The sequence below is a fragment of the Aspergillus ambiguus genome (assembly GCF_047715705.1).
Source record: "Aspergillus ambiguus strain CBS 117.58 unplaced genomic scaffold BDV59scaffold_1, whole genome shotgun sequence".
Lineage (NCBI taxonomy): Eukaryota > Fungi > Ascomycota > Eurotiomycetes > Eurotiales > Aspergillaceae > Aspergillus > Aspergillus ambiguus.
This window is the reverse complement of record NW_027395514.1, coordinates 60655-82166: the sequence shown is the minus strand read 5'-3', so window position 1 is coordinate 82166 and position 21512 is coordinate 60655. Positions and strand designations below refer to the sequence as shown.

Genomic DNA, 21512 nt, shown 5'->3' with positions numbered 1-21512 from the left:
ATAGAGGAAGAATGTGACGGTTCTGGCTTCTATCACCCCTGGCAGTGGCAGGCCTCATATACTCCAGCCTGTGGGGTCAGACCATATGTTGGCACCATTATCAAGATATTATCAAGACGGTTCAAGCCGCTAATGGAACGGCTTATTAGCATCTTCCGGGAATCCCGCCACCTGACCTCGTGTCTGGTTACGCGTGAGGGCCAGGGGCCAGTGTTAGCATCCAGCCAGACGTATAGTTGTCGGCATGTCGGGGAGGAGCTCCTTTGCCGAGTGGATTCTGGAGAAGGAGATCCAACGTGGAGAACTCGCAGCTGGTTTATGGGTGACCCCACATGAGTCAGAACTGAGTAACGGTGGGGAGTTCCAGCGGCCGTGGAGGTAGATGATGAGGACCGGGAATTGCAACGGGGAAGAATTGCCGAGAGTGAAAGGAAGAAGGGAAATGGTGAGTAGTGAGTATAGGAAGAGGTGAAGTTGAGGTTGGTCATGCAAGATCCCCACATACCGTATAGTTGGTTTGGGGGCCTGACAGCCTTAGGCCTCTCCAACCCAACTAGGACGAGATATACAGTGGCAGAACAATTCATTCGTGACTGATTCAAAGTACTTGGTTCATAATTCCTCAATCTACAATCTAATTCAACAGGCTGATCTTCCCCGCCGTCAATGCGAACACAATCGGCATATATACCTCCGGTCCAGCCTCTTTCAGGGCTTTCATATGTTCGGTGCGACGGCGTCCCGCAAACTGGACATCGGAGATTTCCTTACACTCTCCAACGGGTCCATATGCGAACCGCTTCTCCATCGTCCAAGGGGCCTTGCCGTTCACAAACTTGATCCAACGCGTTCTCATTTCCTGGCCCACGGCTTCAGCCGCGGCGTTGAACGCTAGGTCAACACCGCCGAAGAGGAAGAGGAGGTCAACCGCATGGTGTGCCCCGCTCGATGGTTGCCATGGGTTTGGCTGGTCAACGACATACTTGTACACCTGCTTGTTGGCGGCCTGTAGCTTCTCGCTCACCACCTCCACAGGCAGGGTGTAACGAACATCGTTAACCAGATCCAAGGCACCTAACTTGCAAGCTGTTGGACGATCTGCCACGACCTGATACATCTTGCGGATCTTCGTGCCCCATTGCTGGTTCTGATCAAAAGCGGCTGCAATCGTTGGTCCATCAAGCGTCTCAACTCCGTTTCTCCAAATCACGGACTGAGGTAGTCAGCAAAGGAATCTGACAGTCGAAGGGATCCCTTCTCACCTCATATTCCGTATCGCCAATCATGACTTCTTCAACTTGCTCGGGCTTTGTGCTCCAATTTTGAAGCTCGTCTTCCTCTTGAATCCACATGGTATTCACATTGCAGTCCTTCAGTGCTTGGACAAGAGCGGGAACTGTTGATTCACGGAGAGAAGGCTGTCCGAGCTCCTTTACCTTAGTTTCCAACACACCGATAAGTGCGTCGCCTTTTTCCACGGGGAGTGGTGACGAGAGATAGAGCGATCCCGATGCCATAACGGCCCGCTTAACGGGGGGGCCGGTGATCAAATGGGCATGGACGTAAATTGCCCCAGCACTTTCTCCGGAAAGCGTGATATTCGCCTGATAATAGTTAGATAGGTAAACAAAGCGTCCTCGTAGCATCCAGTTCACTCACGGGATCACCTCCGAAGGCCGCAATGTTCTTGCGCACCCAGTCAATTCCAAGTCGCTGGTCCTTAAGGGCAAGGTTCTTTTCTTTCCCATCTCCAAAGCTGAAGATGTTCAGGCGGTAATTTATGGAAACAAAGACAATGGGCTGCCCAGACCTGATCGAGTCGGCCACAATCCTTGTAGGGTCTATGGTTGTTAGTTCTGTCTTCCCGGTGGAATGGAGGATATGTCTTACCGCAAATTTTGGATGCCGCAGAGCAGAAAGTGACGATCTGCGAGCCACCTGTAGACTGATCGTTAGACTGATCTTTCTACTATCGGAGCATCAGTCCATACCGTGAATCCAGAGCAGAACCGGAAGAGGCCCTTTAATAGACGCGCCGGATGGGCGAGTGATCTCCAGGTTTAAACACTCAAACTCATCCTCCAGCTCCTTGGGGAGCTCAAAGTCCTCAGGAATGCGCAACAAATGACGAACGTCAATATCAGCTTGAGGACATCTGGGTCTACTTTCGTTAGCTAACATACGGATCATTTAGGCACCACCGATGTCTATACCCGTATTTAGAGGCATCCACGACCGCGCCACCGAACCCATCTACAGGCTGAGCTCTCTCAAATCGTGCAGGAACACTGGCGTATTTGATTCCCAGGAACTGATCAATTGCTGCTCCCTCGAATTCTTTCTGCGTGCCCTTGAACGTGGCACTGAGGCCTTCATGCTGCACTTGGGGGGCCGACATGTTTGTGTATGGATGTGGAAAGTGTATGTTGTGAACAATGGAGGACCTCCCCCATCGGGAACGTCCATCTTCTCTTGCACTCATCGGCAATGTTGCCAGCCGTTGCCATCCTTCTGGTCATGGGCGCCGGTGGGGCTCCTGCGGGGAGATCCACCAGATGAAGTTTTAGGCTGAGGGCACTCGGATGGGAATGCCGGATGTGATTTCATCATTCTATGCATGGTTCGACTAAGGAGTGCCTGACATCCTTCGGTGATGGTGGCAAGGGGGTTTCCCGGTGTTCTATCAGATCAGTAAACGCACCATTTACGGCTCCACAATAGTCCGTTCCGTATAGCCTGCACCTATGTAACTTCGCATAATATATGAAAAGATATGAATTACTGCCAGTTTTAACCTTTCGTATTTATTTGTAAGCGTGATGGTGTTAGATAGCGGAAGTATCAACTCGGATGCATCCATTTGTTTCGTTTTCTATTCAATGAGAACCTTAACAATCCTGGCACGGATTTGTTTTAGTAGACCGATTGTTGGTAATTTCTTGTGAATGGTCCAATACAGGGGAACTACTGGTTTGCTGTTGTCTTAGGTTCGTGCCTTTCTGGTAGATCCTGAAATAAACTTGCTCTACGTGCCTATCCGGAAGTATAAAAACTTTCGTTGGCCTGTTTTCCAATAACGGATATAAGCGTCTAAATTCTATGAAAAGTCTTCCAGGCTAACATTATATGGTGACGTATCAGTGGCGGCTGACAGTAGTCGTCATTAAATGTACACACTGTGTGAACCAAAACATGCAAGATGCTAGAAATCCGGGAAGCGAGGGTCTATACGCCATGTCATAAAAGGCAAGGCCTCCCTGGCCCTCCTTCAGGTATTAGACCAAAACTCTCATTGCGAAAAATGGATGCCGATAGAACTTCCTATCGCGTTGATCATTTATCAGTTGATACCTGTGGGTTTGCGGAGGGATACGAATTCCGCAGGCATCGGAATGAAGATAAATCAAATAAAGGAGCTTACCAGGCTCGAGAAGACTGGGAATACTATATTGGGCCTGTTGACCGGTGGGGGAGCTGCAACCCTTATGAAGGGAACTTCGGGGCTGTGGTTCTGCCCTTGTGTCGCCCAGACAGGCTTTGGATGGTCTCATACCTAATCGAATGTGGGATACTGGTTAGCTAATTACTCATGCATAGTCAACTGATTCAGCTACATAGTTGCTTTCATGTACGATGGGTTCATCGAGATGATGGACGAGGCTACGGTGCGCTAACATGCCAACCAGCCAAGCAGACCAACATATCTGGCTGACCAACTCGCAAGGTGGATGCCGCGACCTGTGAACACATCCTTGGGGATAACACACAATCGCTCGTGACATTTGTTGCCGCAACCGAACATTTAAAGAAAAAAATGATGGAAAACCTCATGGCAATTGATCCGCTTGCCGCACAATCTGTCGAGGATTGCTATGCAGCTGTGATAAAAACAACTCTGCAGAAACAGAGACAGGGCTCTTTTGACACCATAGATGAATATCTGGAGTATCGGATAGTGGACGTCGGAGCAGTGCAAGTTGCCCTATGTTGGAGTGTGTTCATTTCTGACTGGACGCCAGATTCACGGACACAGTGATGCGGTTTGGGATGGGACTGACGCTGACCCAAGAAGAAGAGGCTGTAGTAGCACCAATTATCAGGCCGTGCTATGCAGCTCTGGGTCTTGAAAATGACTATTTTTCCTTCGACACCGAATACCTCCAATTGAAAAAGGGGGTAAATACAGCGATGACGAACGCAGTCTGGTTGTATATGCAATGGAAAAATGTTGGGGTTGTGGAGGCAAAGGAGATTGTTAAGGAGCAAACAAAGAAACTCGAGCAGGAATTTCTGGAGAGCACGAGACTAATAGCCCACAGCAATAGTCGGTACTCGAGCAATGTCAAACAATATTTGCAGGGGCTGAGGTACATGGTTTCCGGCAATGTTTCATGGAGCATAAGGTGCCCTCGCTACCGCCCGGAGCTTCGACGTGATGCTGGAGAAAGGCTCAAAGTCAGCGAAACATGCACGAAGGAGGTGACTATCGATATCACCTAAGGGTTCTTGTGTGCAAGCGGTCTTATTGGTGTTAAATCATAAATTGTGTTCGAAATACATAGTCTAAAAGTTGAAGCGCATGGTTCGGTAGTAGTTGGTATGATATCTTCATTTTATAGTATAGAGCAGGCATTTAATGGTCAGAGAAGCCTCGCCTGAATGGCAAAGGTATTGTTGATATAGTTACAGCATCACATATCCCGGAAAAGGGCTAAAACCCGGGCAAGATCATCAAATGAGACCTGTTCACGATATTCAAACAGAGTCTGTCTCCGTTGGGTATCTCCGCCATACGGTTGACTGACCACTCCCATGGTTGGGCTTCCAGAACTGGGCCCATATGATCTAGCTTTGAATCCTGTTTCGATATCGCCACCTGAAGCTGAAGGCCAAGGCGCGATTCCATGACAGAACTTGAAGAAGTCCTCGGCGAATGCGGTGGCGACGTTCTGCTGCGCGGGCGTCATAAATTCCCGGAAGTTCTGGAAGAGATAGGCAAGATCGAGGATGTGAGCGGCTCGGTCTTTCCAAGGTCCATCCCACGGGTTACCCTCGTTGAAATAGTATACGTAAGAATTGCCTCTCCAGCCTTGCGCGAAGGTCAACACTGGAGCGAAAAAGCTGATGTCATTGATGTAGTTGAGAACAGCGGCGAAGGCCTGTTCATCTTCGGTGTCTTCGGCCAGTCCATATTTGTTCAGCATCTCCTGGGCTATGTTGGGGTGCGATGAAAGAGCCGTGTTCATGGCTGTGATGAACTTCTTCGCGCATCCATACTTGGCATTCGGCATCAGGATGCTCATAATACTGGCCTAGAAATCGAAGAGTTAGCTAGTGCAGAGATGGGAAGAGAACCTTCCTGGCTCTTACATCCATCTGTGCATCGCCAATCATCAGATCCTTACACCATTCCTTTCCCTTGGGAACACTGGAGCTTCTGTCGGCCGTCTCTGCGAACGATCCTACTGAGGAAACCATATCTCCATCAACTGCCGGGGCAGCCAGGACGGACGGGGGTAGTTTCCCGATCAGGTCCTGTCCGGGCATCTCGAGAAGCGTCTTCACCCTCTCATCGGGCGATGCATTCGTCAGTCCCAACGCGGCAATGGCTTGCTGATAATTCTTCTCATGCACGTCATATGGGAGACACTGCATCAGAAAGTACGAGCCACTCATCACAATAGCACGGTTGAATAGGATTCTCTCGGAGTTGAGATGGTACGTTACTGATGCTTTAGTTTTTTACGTCAGCTCTCACCTCCGTCGGATCATGTTTGATCGGTTGGGATGACGTACCAGCACCAGCGCTCATCCCGGCGAGGGTGACATTCGCCGGATCACCACCGAAGTCTTCAATATGCTTCTGTACCCATTCCATGGCCACTTTTTGATCGCGGAGACCGTTGTTGGCTTTATATCCAGCTTGACGGAGTTCATCGGAAGTCAGGAAACCAAATACTCCAAGACGATAACTAAGATCTCTTAGTAAAGATAGATCAATACAAAGAGATCCATATCTTACTTCATAGAGACCGCTACAATTGGTAACTTCTTCTCGGTCGACAACTGGACGAAACGAGTATAGTCGAACTGCGGCCACGAGTTCGCTCCGAGGACAAATCCTCCGCCGTGAATGAAAAGGAAAACGGGAAGTTTCGATAACGCCGTTGTCCCTTGTGGAACAGATATGTTCAAGTTGAGGCAATCCAAATCGGATTGAGGGAGGTCCTTCTTGGGGAGAGTATGTTGAATAGCACTTAACTCCAGGTCGCATCCGAACAGCGGGGACACGGCGGTGGGCCTGGGATCACATTGTTGGCTCTACTGAATACACAAGTGGCCCCTCTAGGGAAATGTTGCATTATCATGGGTGCTTACCCGTCTTTTGTGGCGTCCAGGACACCGGCTTGACGTGTCTCTACCAGCTCGGCGTCTGCGAACCGGTCCTTGAGAGTAGCATACTTAATCCCTAGATAATGGGTTACACCGTCGACATTCTTGCCGCGGATATCACCTAGCAGCTTCGTTTGGAGAATCGTCGTCATTTTCACTCCTAATGACCAAACCCGGAGATACAATCGGATGTGGGGGATGATGGGAGTTTATAAACGGCAATGTGGGGGGCATGAGGGGTCGAACGATCACTAGTCAGAAAAAGAGCCGTCTACCGGCTGAGCATGCGGAAGAGTTGCCAATATCAGGGTGAAGATCCAGGCAGATTTTCAGTGCATCTCGTCTTGGGGTTATTCCGAAATCACCAACAAACCCCCGTCATTCGGCGTTGCTAGAAATTGCCGCCCCACGGGCATGGCCAACTACCTTCTTCCCGTCAAGATGTATTGGACCGGTTGTCGATCCCGCCTACAAAGTATTGCGAATGCTAGTACAGTTGATGTAGATACGCTGAAACAACTCTGGCTAGTTAGGACTGGAAATTCATGCTATATCCACCAGTTTTTGGGTCTTGGGTGAACTTGAAGTTGTCGGTAGACAGCCCAAAGGGTTTCAAGATGCCGTTCCCCAGCTACAGAGCTTGTTAGATCGACTAGGAGAGAGAACATGGGTCGGGTTCGTGACAGCGGGCAACTCACATCTTTCAATTTGCCCATCATCTCCGCCATTTCTTTCTCCCGCGCCTGGTTGATGCGGGCTGGAAGCTCACGCAGAGCCTTTTGCACGATTCGTCTCTCGTCAGGAGGCAGATTCTCCATGGCAGCAAGAACCTTGTAATCCTCCTCTGCGCCTTGCAGATTTCCCCACCCGCCGAGTAGCGACTTTGCTCGTGCGCGACGCATGAGAGCTTTGGCCCGGATCCGCATGACATCTGCCTTTCTTTCGTCCTCCGCCTTCAGACGCTTCAACTCCTGTTCGGCTTCTTCGTCATCGCCTGTAAGTTCCACCACGGCATCGGTAGGGCCGGTATCTGACTGCTTCGACTGGGACTCGTTCGGCTCCGATGACGCAGACAAGGGGATCATCTTATCTAACCGATCAAGCGAGGCCGTTGCCGCGTCCACGGATGCCTTCCAGTCTTCCAGTTTTAGATAACATGCAGCCATGTTGCTTCGTAGGACGGCGACTTCATAGTCGAGGTAGTTGGGGCACGAGGCGAGGGCGCGGTCGTAGCACGAAATAGCTTGGTCATAGCACGCGGCGGTGTAGAGCTTGTTTGCTTCTGACTTTATGGAGTGAGATTCTTCGACGAGACGCTGTGGACTGTTAGCGAAGCTACCAGGCACTGGGAGCTGCGTTTATGATCACTGACAGTTTCTTCGTCGGGAGGGAACCGGGCGTCATGGTAGACGTCCTCTTCTTCTGTGTCACTTGGGACACCATCCCGCGCATGGTTGGTCGGGGTGTCGTCTGCCATATTCGATGATTGTCGAGCTATCCCTCCGTGACAAGAATGCGACAGGCGGAGGTGCAAGTCGGAACGCTGGATCGGGCCCGACCCGCCGACCGGAACCCGCCCTGGAGCCTCAGGCACAAACGACCGATGCGGAGTAGCCGATCCTCCTCCGCTGCTAGTACTTTGCGCATTTTTCCACCATCTCCTGGCATCTTCCCTCCATATCTCCCCATTCCATACGGCACGCAAATATGTCTCCATCAGCGCAAGAGTGAGTCGCCCGATGGCTGCCCTCCGCTCCATTGCGCAAAAAGACACTAACCCCTCCTATCAGACTGCCCCGCGTGCGGGCTTGCCTCTTCGACATGGACGGACTGCTCATCGACTCCGAGGACAAATACACGGCGATCACCAATGCCATTCTCGAAGAATTCGGGAAGCCTAAGTTGCCGTGGTCGATCAAGGCACAGCTCCAGGGCCGTCCGCAGCCAGAGGTACATACCGCACCCCCCACTCCGCCTCGCTAGAGATCCCACCCACTAAAACACCCTCTCCTGTCCTCAGGCAAGCAAGATCTTCCACGACTGGGCTCACCTCCCCATCAGCCCGGAAGAATACGCCGCGAAGCAGGCCGCCCTGCAGAGCAAATACTTCCCGGACTCGCAACCGCTCCCGGGAGTGCGCAAGCTACTGGCCGATCTCGTCGCGACGCACAGCACCGACCACGCCGTTCACATCGCGCTGGCGACCTCCTCACACCACAAGAATTACGCGCTGAAGACCGACCATCTCCAGGATCTGTTTTCGCTGTTCCCGGCCTCGCAGCGGGTGCTCGGTGACGACCCCCGCATCGGCAAGGGACGCGGCAAGCCCCTGCCGGATATCTATCTCCTTGCGCTGGAGACGATCAACACAAACCTCCGGCAGCGCGGGGAGCCGGACATCAAGCCGGAGGAGTGTCTTGTGTTTGAGGACGCCGTGCCGGGCGTGGAGGCCGGCCGAAGAGCCGGGATGAGGGTCGTCTGGTGCCCGCATCCTGGTCTGTTGGAGGCGTATAAGGGTCGCGAGGCGGAAGTGCTGGCTGGACTGACTGGGCAGCACAAGGAGGCTGAGAAGTCGTCCCCCGAGCGAGAGGCGGATGAAATCATTGCGGAGCGAATGAAGGGAGCCGGCACGCCTGGCGCACTCAATGACGGCTGGGCAGATTTGATCCCTACGCTGGAGGATTTCCCCTATGAGAAGTACGGCATCCGCGTTGTCTAGCTGGGTCGGGTTTGAAAGACTGTCAATCTGCTACATGTTGCCTGGCATGATGTGTATTTCCCTTGTATAAACGAATAGATACCCATATCGATCGGAATTGCCATGGTAAAGCCCCAATTCTACGGCTAAGCTGGCACAGCAGGTCTACACTCTGTCGTGAAAATCAATAACATCGATTAATAGGCCGCCAATCCCCCAGCCTCCACGGCTGGACGGCTCCTGAACCAAGATCCACGTACACATAGGCAAACAGGTAGTCTTGCGGAAGTCTTTTATTTTCATGAATGGTATCAACGCAGCCAGAAATACGGACATACAATTACTTAGACGGACGGCCTGGCTGTATGCGGGAGCCCTCTCGAAGGGCCCGAAAACCTCAACTTGCCAGAGGTGAGAAGAAAGTAAAGAATCTATCACGATCAGATCACAAGAAATAATCGGGTGTGCGTCTCGAGACCATCGGTTCTCCCGCGCGGGGGCAAGGGTCGAATTGTAAGCTGTGAGGAGTCAGTACAGGGAGGGTTAACGTCTCCCGGGGGGGGAGGGGGGGGGGGGGGGGGGGGGGGGCGGCTGGCGATGACATACAATGTATACTTTAGATGCTCGTCAATTTCCATAATGGCAGCTTGGTTACCGCACCGGTAGCAGTAGTTCGGGGCTGTGGATGACAATTAGCGGGGGCCATCGACCAGAAAGCCAGTGAAAAGAGTGCGTACCGGAGAAGATGGTAACCACGTTGCGGTCCTGCGACCAATTATATCCCTCCATTACAAGCTGATGTGCTCGTGCCACCAGAGTCAAGCCGTTGTTGTGATTAAATGCTTCCGAGATATCCTGCCCGAATGTGTATCCAGCACCACGGGGGGAGATACCCCAACCACATCGGTCGTCAGGGTCACTCCACAACAGATCGCACATGGGACCTTCGTGCGGAACTTCCTGGATCCGATCGAGGGAGCGAATGTTGTCGAGAGTGTCGATCGAGGGACTCAGACCGCCGTGAAGGCAGAAGATCTGGTTCTCGATGAGGGCGGTGAGGGGGAGGTAGTCAAAGAGATCGGTGAAGTATTTCCAGACATTGGCGTTGCCATACTTGCGCAGGCACTCGTCGTAGAACCCATAGACTTGGGTGATCTGACGGGACTCGTGGTTTCCACGAAGGATGGTGATACGCTGAGGGTAACGGATCTTAAGGCAAACAAGGAGGGTGACGGTCTCAACGGAGTAGTATCCACGGTCGACATAGTCACCTGGAGGCCAAATTAGCAAGAGATGATATAGGAAAGAAGAGGAGTTCAGAGGGACACCAACCCATGAACAGGTAGTTAGTGTCAGGGTTCGGACCACCAATCCGGAAAAGTTCCATTAGATCATGGAACTGACCGTGGATATCACCGCAGACGGTTACTGGGCATTTCTAGGGGCGACAAGAGTCGTCAGTATTCGAGCGTCCAGCGGAGTATCATATTCTCGTCGGTATCCGGGACAAGGGGGACAAGAGGACAGAACACATACGACTGGCTGAACGTTCGATTCATCTTGCAACACCTCTCTCGCCTGCAGAGATCCCGGGAATGATTAGTATCGGCTTCGCGACGACGGAGACGACGGTCAAGGCCCACACACCCGGTCACATAGCCGCCGCACATCATCCTCTGCGAGTTGCTTGCAGTTCATCAAATTTTCAATCCATCCATCGAGTGTCGGTATAGACCCCGGGTCGGTAGTGGGCGAGAGGTGGTGGGGCTCCGGCGACCGCGCCGTATCGATTTCCATGTTGTTATCCATTGCGAGATCACACAGACGGAGAACAGCGGTAGGGGTTAGGAGCAGCGTAGCCAAGCGTCAGGGCGTCGTGAGACAGCCGGAGGTGGATGGTCTCGTGAGGGGAGGTCTTTTTTCGGGGGAACAGAGGGAACCCGCACAAACGGAGCTGAAAGCGAAATTGGCGAGGGGGAGCCAATGATGTCTAATCTAGGAGGAAGTAAACACCCGAGTCCTGGGAGTCGAAGGAGAAGATACGATGAGAGAAATAGACAAGATGGGGGGTGGTGTGGTGGAGGGGAGGAGACAGGGTGGTGGATGCTGGGGGAGAGAGGGAGGAGTTGGAGTGATGGTGGTGGTGGTGGTGGGCGGAAGGGGAGATTTGCTGGCGGTGCAGGTTTGTTAGCTTGTCAGCGGGTGGACCGTGCGCCACTGCAAAACAAGCCACCGGGGTATCAATCTGTTCTAGCTTGGGCTACGGAGTAGATAATTATGTCGATTGTCGGACGGAGGTTTAATAAGGAAGATACTAGAATACCTTGTGTATCGTCTGGTCGTTCTAGTATGTTACTTTAATAAGGTACCTGGACTGGGATGATGTAGGCAGATATATATCTTCCTGGGCCTCATTTTTGCCACCAGATCAATATAGCCAACGAGATAGTTAGCTTCCATGACTACCCTATTCTACTCCTTTCTAATTCATATCCGGCATAATATTTAAACCCATCCGTGACATATTGGAGCTATCGTCTCCACGGCCGTCAGATGATATGATTTCCTGATGCCTGAACTAAGCCTTAGACCGTACTCAACATCTACCTCATCTCACCTATGAATAAACCATTACACATGTTTGATGGTATGCAGAAGTTAATAGCAAATACCCGTCTCACAACCTATACGTAGACTCAAGACATTGATGGGTATTATGGACGATTACATGAGCATTGAAAACAGACATATTCATCCTAGCATAACGTCGTCAATATCCACAAGTCACATCAGATCCCCTAACATCCGAGCTCAAATTATGTCACCCCCAAACCCCCCAAATCCGCCGCCCGCACCGCGTCCTCCAAAGCTTGGTCCTTGTCCAAAAGGAGGCCCGCTTCCAGGACCGACAGGGTCATATCGAGACCCGGGAGGGGCCTGCGGATCATAGCCCTGTCTGCCTCCACGGCCACCGAACAGCGGATCATCGAACGTTGGATGCATTCCACCCCCGCCCGCCCCGCCGAGACCAGGACCAATGCCCCCTCGAATAGGGTCATTTGGACCGAGGCCTGGAGGGTAGAGATCTCGATCTCCGATGTTCAGTGGATGCCCTCCACCCATCCCGGGGAAGCCTCGGGGAGGTCGTTGGATTTCAAACTCATCCTCGAATCCCGGCGGGGGGAAGTCTCCTGCGGGTATTGGTCGCCGGGGGCCTGCGGCCAATGGGTCGTCGAAGGGATAAGGTCGTGCAGGGCGTGGGAGGGGATCGTCTCGCAATGGGTCGCGCCGGGGCTGTTGTGTCTGCTGCTGTTGTTCTTCGCGAGTCGATCGACCAGGGTCCTCATATCCTTCCTTGTATAGCCCGGGCGCTAGCTTCTGGATCACATTGATCTTGAACAGCGCAATCAAGTCATTCAATCGTGCGGTCGATATGAATGTGTCGTTAAGAGAGTTGGCCAAATCCACGCTGGCAGGTAACGGGAGGGCGGAGTTAGAGACGAAGTCCTTGACCGGGAGGTCGAATGATGTAGTTCGGTCGTCACCCAAAGCCAGAGCAAACACGACGGCATTGTTGCCCAGGCGGCTTATTTTTAGCAAGTATTGCATGGAGGATTGCGAGTGCGCATAGCGGAAGGAATACGTGCCATTGGAGTTCCATTCAGAAGGCAGAGTGACGCTTTCGGAGCTTGCTGAAGACATCTATCGTTAGTACGCAAAATTAGTGACATTTGGGGTCACTAACGAATAGTATGTTCTTCTCCGAGCCCGACGAGTCGGAAGCCCATCGCGACCATACACGCATGGCCGATCAAGGCGACGGCTTCGTACGGACTCTGCAGGTTGGTTTCAGTACCATCATCACCCCGCAGAGCCCGAGCAGCAAGCGATGTCACATTGGAGGTACTGAGAGCGTCGATGTTACCAACCATCATCGCAAAGTGGGAGAGTGGTGGATGAATAGAATCAGGAATATGGAGTATGGAGCTGTCTGGGATGGATGTGGGGGCGATGATGAAAGCTTTAAGGTCTTTTGGCTTATCGGTTCGCTTATCGGCTGACTCAGATACTGCAGCCTCAGGAATTAACGCAAGCGCAAGGCACCGCCAGCAAACGATCCTGCCCCGCAATCTGCCTCATTGGGCAAATTAACCAGCTTCGCCACGACTCGACCTGATCTTGATGCCCAAGCACGCAAGGTAATACGACAGCTGTGCGCAGACCCCATCGCATGCGTCTAGACTGCATTCTAGCGCAGTGCGTCATAACTCAGACCCAATTGCCTTTGGCTGGATCCGAACAATCAACCGTGGCTTCTAGATCACCGTACCGTATTACCTACTTGGAGGTTACCTATTTGGAGGCTTTGTGGTAGCCTGGTGAAATGCCAAGGGCCGGTAGGGCTTCTCCCATTTTCCTATCTGGAATCTCCCAACACGTCACGTCTAACTACCACTTTCAGGAGGCCCTGCCTGCTTAACATGTCGGGAAAAATGTCGCAAGTGTGATCGCGGTCGCCCGAAGTGTAACCGATGTATCACTAAGGGTCTGGAGTGCGGCGGATATCCCGAGCAGTTCAGATTCTGTGGCATTGCCAGTCGAGGGAGATGGAAGGGCGCGCGCGCTCCTGTCCGTGGAAGAAGCTTCACCCTTGACCGAGCGAGTCACACTGGAATACAGATCGCAAGCGAATCAGTAACACCGGAGACCGATAAAGAAGGCAACAGTGAGAACAGAAATTGGGTCCAGGAACCAAAACAGATCTCGCAGAGCCGTAGTGAATCGGCCACTCCCGGAGATGAGGTGCCGGATGAAATCGCCAGATTGCTGAGCTTGGCGGAGACGCAATCTCTTTTGTCTCACTGTATGGAGTTATCCTGGCGATTAGACCTATAAGGCGACTTACTAACATAAGGCACCACAGACGATACATTCATCTGCCCTCATCAGATCTCTGAGATTGGCGAAGGTCCCGAGAACCCATACCGGTCATACATAATTCCACTGGCAAAGAAGCAGATCGGCCTTTTATACGCTGTCCTTGGGCTATCCGCCTCGCATCTTGGACAATTGACCGGAGATAAACCTCTGCATGAAGAGACAGCAGTAGAATACCGTATGAACGCGATCCGTGCACTCAGCGAAGAGATCCGCAGGAGCCAGAATGTTACTCTGCCCGAAGACGAACAAGATGCGGTACTTGCCATCATCCAGATTCTGCTGCTCCATGATGTAAGGATCGTTTGCTTTATCTCATATCATGCAAGCTAACTTCTTGTAGATATTTGAAACTGGAATCTCGACGCACGGAATCCATATCACGGGGGCTATGTCCGTCTGTAAGCGGTTGCTGGTTACTGAAGGGTTAAACGGACATCGCCGCAGGGCGGTGTTTTTCCTTGGTAATCTGGCCTGGTTAGCGATAATAAGTTAGATAAGCGTGTGAACATGGCTTACATTGTCTAGGCTTGACATCATTCGTGCCGCTGCAGGCTCAGAACGCTTGTGCTTCTCGCAGGACATTCGTGAAATGGTGGCCGGTGTGAGCGATCAGTCTTTCGAAATGGTGAACGGATGCCCTCGAGAAGTCTTTCTTATAATAGGAAGCGTCTTGGAAAAGTCCAAGGAGCATAGCCTCGGCTGGTTATCCTGGGACGAATACCAGATTTCTCTGATCCTCGCTAAACATAAGTTATATTCCTGGAATCGGAAAGAGAGGGCGTACCCAAGTTCCGACCCTCGATGGGAGTCCGTAGCGGAGGCTTTTCAGTACGCATGTATCTTGCAAATACTTCGATTACTAGATCCTCTCCGGCCAGCAAAAACTACCGAGATCCAGGACTGCGTGGCAAAGATATTGGATACCACTGCTCAGATTCCTAAAGAATCTCCTTTGCTGGAACTCCTTATTTTCCCTCTGTTCATTGGAGGCGCCGACACCCTTGCCCCGCATTCTCAATATTACGTTCTCACGCGGATAAACGAGGTCATGAGGAGATCTGAAGTCCGAAATCCTATTCCTACAGACTTGCTGCAGAAAGTATGGAATGCTCGTGCGGCGCAGGCTCCAGACGATGACGAGAATATTTCTTGGACGAGATTTGTGAGTATAATAGTCCCTGGCTTTCGGATCCACGCAGCTTATTCTTGTCAGACTCATTGCCCGGAGCTCGCACGACAACATGACTACCTCATAATATGATAATCAAATAACCGGTTTACTGAAGTGTGGCTTCTAGATACGTATGACTAGAAAAATAATGCGAGAATGATTCTCATGTGATGCTTGGTCCCTTTGGTTGCCGTTGTTCAGGATCCATGTTGGTTTCAATCCGACGAATCACCCGAGCAGGGTTTCCAGCAACGAAGTGAAATGGGGGAACATCCTATGCTTATCAGATCCACGTATTATAACATCATTCATATCCATCATACCTTTGTGACAACAGAGCCAGATCCGACTGTACTTCCTCTCCCGATTCTGACTCCTGCCAGGATAATGGCGCTGCCCCCGACCCACACATCATCTTCGATATGAACCTCTTTCCCTGCTTCTGGTCCCTCTAAGCCTCGTCGGACGGCGGGGTCAAGCGGGTGCGTGGCCCCGTAAATGCAAATATTAGGACCAAAGAGAACCCTTTCCCCGATAGTGATCAAACAGGTATCCAGGACCAAAAGATTGAAATTCAAAAAGGTACCCTTTCCGACTTTGAAGTTGATGCCATGATCAACGGAGATCGGTGGGTCCACGACGGGGTCGGTGGCGTCGAAGAGCTTTGCATCCTCCTTGGGGTTCGGGTGAACAGGCGGTAGAGGACGAGTGTCGCACACGATGCTATACAAAAAGGGTGATTTCGTTAGAATGCTGGCTTCGTCACCGTGGCAAATGATGAGTTCCACTCACTCTCTCCATAACTCCACTTTGCGTCGTCGGGATACTTGACCCGCCTCATTGAATCGCCGACAGGCCTCCCTACACCTGTCTCGATTGGCCTGGAGATCTTCATCCCACGCCCAGTACAGCTCTCCACTGATCATCTTCTGCCATTCTCTGGATGAAGTCATAGCGTTGGAAGATCACAGGCGGTAGCGGATGGAGGACGTGAGCACGGTAGTTGGAATAATATGAAGTATTACCTAGGGACGCAGTGAGGAGACCCATCCATGCTTTCTTATATGGCCAACTTTCTGTGTCTGTACTTCGTCATCGAGGGATGCCGTTGCCGAATTGGGCTAATTACCCAACCGGGAATGGTTTCCAGTAGGAACGGTCTAGCCGCATTGGGCTAGATGGATCCGGGACCTGCGGAATTTAACCGATTCAAACTCGACTGGATGGAATTCCGCGCGTTGGACCCAGAGTCCATGGTCCATCCTCCGCCAGGAACAAACCAGATAATGAACCACTCCACGAGAATATGGGGTAAACTATTTCCGATTTGTTTAATTTTCATTTTTGGCGCAATGGATCCCTAATATCTGTTGTGCTTGTGACCTCGGTTAGTTGGGACGGAGAAAAGGGCCGACCTTATCACTGGAGTCCCATGCACCATACCCCTCTTAAATAATGACTCCAATCTCCCTCCCTCTCTCACCCCGCAGTCAATCTTTCAACTACCCCTTCGATGTTTGTCTCGCAACAAATAACAACTGTGCCCAAGGTGCATCCTTGTGCTCCCGCCCTGTGGGAGTCCACTCTTCCCAAGCCATCTCAGGTCGATCCGGCGCGGAGAGTTCGTACCTACAAACCTCCCGGGGAGCTCTTAAGAGCTCTATATATACCTCGCCATCATTCGGGAACAGCACACCTACCGCTGTACGATGTCGCAGACCAATATGAAAACACCGTCAAGGGGAGTGAGTTTGGCAGCAACCTCTACTCCATGCAATTGAGCCAGATCGCGAAACCCCGCGGGGACGGTATGGACGCCGCAGTGGATTATCTGGTTGATATGAACACCATTCCGGATTTCCAAAACAACTACCAGTTAAACGTGCAGCGAAGGACTTTGTCCTACAGTCATGATTCGTCAGTCAAAGTGTAAGTCACTAGAGATTTTCATCCTTGCGCTCTCCCAGTTACTGAGACCTACAGCAGTGTCATTCCTTCGCCTCCGGATGGCAGGTGTACACTGCTGACTGCATCTACGAATCCCTTTGATGATTGCAGCGATCGGTCCATGGCCATGACGACCTCATATCCTCTCAGCCCGAGCATCAGAGGGGATTACCTCATACCTCATCCGTACTTCACCTTCCGGCTTCCCGGGCTGGCAAACGAACCAGAAAGGCATGTGCAGTGGCAGGTCCACCCCGCACCAAACAACCTCTTTCGCTACACGTTAGTCGACCTAGGGCCCGCTTCTGAAGAGCCCAATTACTCCCACGACCCAGCCGACCACCAGGTTCTAGCGATCTACGACCATGTGGGTATCGTCGTGTGGTTGCCGACCGACTACAGCGAGGGCATTCTCTTACTTCGTGAGGGAGGGAATTATGTCCAGGAGGCGACTATCGTCGCCAGCTTGCTGGCCGTACTGTGGCAGATCCGTGAGGTCAAGCATATGAGGCCCAAGCGGCAGAGGAGTAATTCGGCGTCGTCAAAGCTACTGAAGAAAATGGCTTCGTTGGTGCGGAATTAGTCGCAATGTGTACCGGATCCTTTAAGTCTGTCATCTTTAGCGAACAATCGAGCGATTTATGCCTTTCATTACAACCTTAGTTTCTGTGCCTCTATCATAGCTCTTATTCAACTATGTCAATGGGCTTACTTTGGGTGTCTGTCAATAGCTATTAACTCGGAGCCGTCCTGGTGGGGATTCGCTACTCCTCCATGCCTAGTGCGGGAGTAGTCCGGTAGTACATTATGGTTGGTTCCCCTCTATCCTCTCCACTCTCAATGGCTCCCCACTGAAACTTCCACGAAAGATCACCCATGATGGAGACGCAAACCTGGCTGCTCGTCGGTGCATCGCGCGGTATTGGCCTTGAGTTCGCTCGCCAGATCCTTGAACGTGGCCACCGAGTCATTGCCACCGTGCGTAGCCCCAGCACTGCTCTGGATACCCTCATTCAAGATGCCCCCAATCGGGCAACTGTCTTAACATGCGACGTGTCCAGTAATGAAAGTATCAAGGTATGATATACGAATAGTAAGGATGCAAACTATTCACTCTGCTGATATCGCTGAATAGAGCTTCATCGAACAGCTTGTCAAAACCGAGGAGCGTAAGATAGACTATGTCGTCATCAACGCCGGAATTCTAAAGTACCCGAATGTGAGAGAGCCTTTGTTTGGATTGCACCCCATTATAGCACCTTTTATACCGGCTTGACAGCCCCCCAGTGTATTCTACTAACGGACCATAGAGAACCCTCGAAATGTAGGCATCTCAATGAAGCAGAAGTACTAAATGGAGATGGGTTTCTGACAACCACCAGGAGCTTCGATCACTTCGCCCAACACCTTCACACCAATACCGTGGGGCCCATTATTGTGGCCCAGAGACTTCTTCAGCTGACCGATACAACTATTGGCACTGTTGCCTTCATCTCCAGTGATTCCGGCTCCACGCAACGCTTCCTCTCCTTCGAAGACGGGTATGAAAAATTCACCACATGAATATACAATCGCTAACACTGACGTTTAAGATTTGCCGCATATGCTGCGTCGAAGGCAGCCCTCAACCAGGCTTTGCGGGTATGAGGACCCCTGGCGAATAGATAACGCCAACTAACAAGAGACGCACAGCATATGGCCGAGGAGCTGAAACGCAAGGGGAGCAAGTCTGTTATCCTGGCTCTGCATCCTGGAGAGGTTTCTACGTAAGTCTTTCATCGGCTACTCTGTGTCAATTTACATTGGCTAATCCTGGGACTAGTGACATGGGAGCGATCGAGGTGGCCTGGGAACGTGAAGGCGGCCAAATCACCCCCAAAGAATCCATCCATGGGATGATTGAGGTTATCCTCAGCAAGACTATTGAGGATAACGGAACATTCTGGACTTGGGAAAACAAAGTATGCCAAGAGAGCTGCATCCATGGTTGCATATTGACTGATGCGAATATAGGAATATCCGTGGTGACTAGGTAATCAGACGATGTTTGCCCCACCGATGAGACATGATAGTCGTTATGAAGCCATTTTATCTACCACTGAACCTAGTAATCTCACGCTACCAACGATCAGTTACTCAGATCTATTTCCAAATTCACGTTCCAACATATCCGTATGTATATAGACAGAGAAATCTGTTTACTAATCAAAAGGCATTGATGGTCTAGTGGTTATGATTGCCGCCTTCCATTTCGGGAGAATCTAGCGGCAGAGCGGGGTTCGATTCCCCGTCAATGCATTTTTGTTGATTCTCCAAAGTAGCGGATGCATTGCCTTTGCCATCAAGGTGGTCAACGCCCGTAGTAATTGATGAAGGAGGAGGTGCGGAGGTGTATCCCGCTAGGAATGTTCTGTGCGTATGATTCTGATCGCTGTCTCCCCCTTCTCAATTGACTTAAATTTCTATCTATCGGTCCTTCAATATCTATTTTTGATAGGTAATATATATTATTACTGCAGCTGGCACGTACTCTACAATTTCTTATGTTGCTGTATAAGAAGTAAAGTAGCATTCAAAAAAATTTCGTTTATACCTAGGGAGCCAAATGCCACTGAAAGCGATTTATACATTTGGCAAGGCAAGTCGCAACATATACCCTAATATTCCCCTAAAACTGTTGAATAGCATTGATGGTCTAGTGGTTATGATTGCCGCCTTCCATGCCATGCGTGTTAGCGGCAGAGCGGGGTTCGATTCCCCGTCAATGCATTTTACTTTTGCCCGGATATTCTTTTTTTCATTAGAGTGAGAAAAAGCACTATATGTTCTATACTATATACACCATAACTTTTTTGCCCGATTAGAGGTCTGACTGCTGCGCTAGCTGGGCAGAGAAGTACACGAGCGGAAGGATGTACGGATCTCCGATGTATCGATTGTTCATGGTATGTTGTTCCACCGTCACCTCTTAAGGGCGCGCATGCCGTTTACTGATCTTTTCTCCACCAGATATTCTTTGTAGATAGGAAAGCACTAACATTTTTCTACCCCGCTTTTGCTTCCCATTATGTATGTACTATGTTGGATCCCCACTCTTCAATATATAATGCTTAGACATTATTACCATGATGATGAATTGCCCCCCATTAACACATTGAAAAACATGAATAACTGAAGCAGAACTTTGCCGATCCGTCCCAGCCAAATGATATTTTATTGTAGGTAGGCCTGGGCATGATAGTGGCCACAGGGCCCCAGGTTCGCCGACCGATTATCAGACTCGATCTTCAGTTCTGAGAACGTGAGGTTATTCCAGTCCTGGAGATCGTACTAGTGACCTTAAATTATTTATACATGCCAATCGCCGGAATAAGCGGTGATGTTAAATGCAGGTGTTGTGATGATGTAGACTGTCTCTGACTGCCTATTGCTCACAGTCAATGATGAAGGACTGGTGAAGATAGACTTGTGCCCCGGGCTGCGCATAGGATGAATGAATTACTGCACAATTTTGATAGGTAAAACTAGGAAACCACATTGGATATAGTACAAAACGTACATATTGACCTGATCTTTGGTGTAGTACTGTGTGGTGGTAGTTCCCCACACTCAGCTACAACAAGTGTAGACAACCCAACCCATCACAGTCGCATGCCAATTCCGCCCAGCACTTTTCCACGGAAACGATCATATCAAAACTAAAATGGGCTCTACTCCGGAACCCTCCTTACTGGTCTATGCCAGATACCATGGAATCGCCAGTGACTTTACAGCAATCGACTCTACTTTCCTCGATCAGCAGCTCAATGCACGCCGGACACAGCCGACCAAACCACCTCTGTGCGAAATGGAAGACATCTTAGAGAAGGCTTCGCGTGAAAAACTCAACATAAAGAAAACTGCCGCACAGCTCTTGTCTTCAGTACTCTGCGACACCCTGTCCGACGGGATACACATCAGGTTGCTGGAAATCTTGCCTTCAATAAACCCGTCAAATAATCTCAAAATAGAGTAACCTATCTTTCGCGTCGGAGCAGCTACGAGGATTCCCGATTCGCCTTTTCGTTACCATGATGAGGAATACGATATTGAGCCCAACAAGAGGACTTTCAAGTTACTTGATACAGACCATCTGTTAGAGTACGTGACAAAGGCTGGTGGAAGACGCCAGGCAAGAGAGGCTCAATTGCCCCAAGAAGGCAATGCTGATGCTACAAGAGGCTACGCGATGCGACACGATTCCTTCACAAGAGACCTTGATGACCCAGGAACCCCATCCGCTTCTTCTATCACCAGCCGGCGATCTTGACGACGAACCGCGAGACGATGATTCTGTCTCTCCACACAAACAGACAGCCCGTT

General features: G+C 50.8%; 10 protein-coding genes and 2 non-coding genes across 12 annotated transcripts; 6 read left to right on the top strand and 6 right to left on the bottom strand.

Annotated features, from left to right (window-relative positions):
- Nucleotides 1–634: 634 nt before the first annotated feature.
- On the bottom strand, nt 635–2398 carry BDV59DRAFT_197046 (putative carboxylesterase; the record flags this gene model as incomplete). The annotated part of the gene is made up of 6 exons (XM_073692831.1): nt 635–1213; nt 1263–1604; nt 1660–1841; nt 1891–1938; nt 1992–2161; nt 2214–2398. The coding sequence occupies 6 exons, from the start codon at nt 2396–2398 to the stop codon at nt 635–637; spliced, it is 1506 nt and encodes a 501-aa protein (XP_073552857.1).
- A 2202-nt stretch (nt 2399–4600) lies between these two features.
- Nucleotides 4601–6743, bottom strand: BDV59DRAFT_245 (putative carboxylesterase). The gene is made up of 5 exons (XM_073696050.1): nt 6379–6743; nt 6023–6301; nt 5797–5972; nt 5371–5732; nt 4601–5312 (listed from the first exon to the last, which is right to left on the bottom strand). The coding sequence occupies exons 1-5, from the start codon at nt 6543–6545 to the stop codon at nt 4692–4694; spliced, it is 1605 nt and encodes a 534-aa protein (XP_073552856.1). The 5' UTR covers nt 6546–6743; the 3' UTR covers nt 4601–4691.
- Nucleotides 6744–6922: 179 nt separating this feature from the next.
- BDV59DRAFT_197044 (uncharacterized protein) lies at nt 6923–7870 on the bottom strand (the record flags this gene model as incomplete). The annotated part of the gene is made up of 3 exons (XM_073692830.1): nt 6923–7024; nt 7092–7709; nt 7766–7870. The coding sequence occupies 3 exons, from the start codon at nt 7868–7870 to the stop codon at nt 6923–6925; spliced, it is 825 nt and encodes a 274-aa protein (XP_073552855.1).
- A 176-nt stretch (nt 7871–8046) lies between these two features.
- BDV59DRAFT_166198 (haloacid dehalogenase superfamily protein) lies at nt 8047–9279 on the top strand. Its single transcript, XM_073687657.1, has 3 exons — nt 8047–8120; nt 8184–8343; nt 8414–9279. The coding sequence occupies exons 1-3, from the start codon at nt 8101–8103 to the stop codon at nt 9110–9112; spliced, it is 879 nt and encodes a 292-aa protein (XP_073552854.1). The 5' UTR covers nt 8047–8100; the 3' UTR covers nt 9113–9279.
- Nucleotides 9269–11228, bottom strand: BDV59DRAFT_166196 (serine/threonine-protein phosphatase). Its single transcript, XM_073687656.1, has 6 exons — nt 10739–11228; nt 10628–10669; nt 10424–10529; nt 9829–10362; nt 9698–9770; nt 9269–9609 (listed from the first exon to the last, which is right to left on the bottom strand). The coding sequence occupies exons 1-6, from the start codon at nt 10898–10900 to the stop codon at nt 9537–9539; spliced, it is 990 nt and encodes a 329-aa protein (XP_073552853.1). The 5' UTR covers nt 10901–11228; the 3' UTR covers nt 9269–9536.
- A 674-nt stretch (nt 11229–11902) lies between these two features.
- BDV59DRAFT_197041 (proteasome inhibitor PI31 family protein) lies at nt 11903–13023 on the bottom strand (the record flags this gene model as incomplete). The annotated part of the gene is made up of 2 exons (XM_073692829.1): nt 11903–12783; nt 12837–13023. 2 exons carry the CDS (start codon nt 13021–13023, stop codon nt 11903–11905), a joined length of 1068 nt encoding a protein of 355 aa, XP_073552852.1.
- Nucleotides 13024–13475: 452 nt separating this feature from the next.
- On the top strand, nt 13476–15293 carry BDV59DRAFT_197040 (uncharacterized protein; the record flags this gene model as incomplete). Its single annotated transcript, XM_073692828.1, has 6 exons — nt 13476–13488; nt 13554–13955; nt 14016–14323; nt 14373–14506; nt 14558–15194; nt 15246–15293. 6 exons carry the CDS (start codon nt 13476–13478, stop codon nt 15291–15293), a joined length of 1542 nt encoding a protein of 513 aa, XP_073552851.1.
- On the bottom strand, nt 15291–16310 carry BDV59DRAFT_188 (sugar O-acetyltransferase). The gene is made up of 3 exons (XM_073691331.1): nt 15996–16310; nt 15527–15926; nt 15291–15477 (listed from the first exon to the last, which is right to left on the bottom strand). Exons 1-3 carry the CDS (start codon nt 16154–16156, stop codon nt 15367–15369), a joined length of 672 nt encoding a protein of 223 aa, XP_073552850.1. The 5' UTR covers nt 16157–16310; the 3' UTR covers nt 15291–15366.
- A 1-nt stretch (nt 16311) lies between these two features.
- BDV59DRAFT_176 (uncharacterized protein) lies at nt 16312–17854 on the top strand. Its single transcript, XM_073689356.1, has 2 exons — nt 16312–17132; nt 17190–17854. Exons 1-2 carry the CDS (start codon nt 16717–16719, stop codon nt 17731–17733), a joined length of 960 nt encoding a protein of 319 aa, XP_073552849.1. The 5' UTR covers nt 16312–16716; the 3' UTR covers nt 17734–17854.
- Nucleotides 17855–18029: 175 nt separating this feature from the next.
- BDV59DRAFT_197037 (putative short-chain dehydrogenase) lies at nt 18030–19178 on the top strand (the record flags this gene model as incomplete). The annotated part of the gene is made up of 8 exons (XM_073692827.1): nt 18030–18227; nt 18286–18369; nt 18461–18474; nt 18533–18691; nt 18743–18791; nt 18843–18916; nt 18973–19111; nt 19164–19178. 8 exons carry the CDS (start codon nt 18030–18032, stop codon nt 19176–19178), a joined length of 732 nt encoding a protein of 243 aa, XP_073552848.1.
- A 184-nt stretch (nt 19179–19362) lies between these two features.
- On the top strand, nt 19363–19448 carry BDV59DRAFT_t20. Its single transcript has one exon. It is a non-coding gene; the product is annotated as a tRNA-Gly (tRNA).
- A 386-nt stretch (nt 19449–19834) lies between these two features.
- BDV59DRAFT_t21 lies at nt 19835–19919 on the top strand. The gene has a single exon. It is a non-coding gene; the product is annotated as a tRNA-Gly (tRNA).
- The last annotated feature ends 1593 nt before the right edge of the window (nt 19920–21512 follow it).

Excerpts from the sequence above, each read along its gene's own strand:
- BDV59DRAFT_166198 (XM_073687657.1), top strand. The coding sequence starts at position 8,101 with ATGTCTCCATCAGCGCAAGA. Across the intron at positions 8,121-8,183 it reads ATGTCTCCATCAGCGCAAGA|ACTGCCCCGCGTGCGGGCTT; the intron begins GTGAGTCGCCCG and ends CCCTCCTATCAG. Across the intron at positions 8,344-8,413 it reads AGGGCCGTCCGCAGCCAGAG|GCAAGCAAGATCTTCCACGA; the intron begins GTACATACCGCA and ends TCCTGTCCTCAG.
- BDV59DRAFT_188 (XM_073691331.1), bottom strand. The coding sequence starts at position 16,156 with ATGACTTCATCCAGAGAATGGCAGAAGATGATCAGTGGAGAGCTGTAC. Across the intron at positions 15,927-15,995 it reads AAAGTGGAGTTATGGAGAGA|CATCGTGTGCGACACTCGTC; the intron begins GTGAGTGGAACT and ends CTTTTTGTATAG. Across the intron at positions 15,478-15,526 it reads CTGGCTCTGTTGTCACAAAG|GATGTTCCCCCATTTCACTT; the intron begins GTATGATGGATA and ends TGATAAGCATAG.
- BDV59DRAFT_176 (XM_073689356.1), top strand. The coding sequence starts at position 16,717 with ATGTTTGTCTCGCAACAAATAACAACTGTGCCCAAGGTGCATCCTTGT. Across the intron at positions 17,133-17,189 it reads CATGATTCGTCAGTCAAAGT|TGTCATTCCTTCGCCTCCGG; the intron begins GTAAGTCACTAG and ends GACCTACAGCAG.
- BDV59DRAFT_166196 (XM_073687656.1), bottom strand. The coding sequence starts at position 10,900 with ATGGATAACAACATGGAAATCGATACGGCGCGGTCGCCGGAGCCCCAC. Across the intron at positions 10,670-10,738 it reads TGCGGCGGCTATGTGACCGG|GCGAGAGAGGTGTTGCAAGA; the intron begins GTGTGTGGGCCT and ends GGATCTCTGCAG. Across the intron at positions 10,530-10,627 it reads AATCGAACGTTCAGCCAGTC|AAATGCCCAGTAACCGTCTG; the intron begins GTATGTGTTCTG and ends TGTCGCCCCTAG.
- BDV59DRAFT_245 (XM_073696050.1), bottom strand. The coding sequence starts at position 6,545 with ATGACGACGATTCTCCAAACGAAGCTGCTAGGTGATATCCGCGGCAAG. Across the intron at positions 6,302-6,378 it reads CTGGACGCCACAAAAGACGG|GCCCACCGCCGTGTCCCCGC; the intron begins GTAAGCACCCAT and ends ATGTGATCCCAG. Across the intron at positions 5,733-5,796 it reads CGGGATGAGCGCTGGTGCTG|CATCAGTAACGTACCATCTC; the intron begins GTACGTCATCCC and ends AAAAAACTAAAG.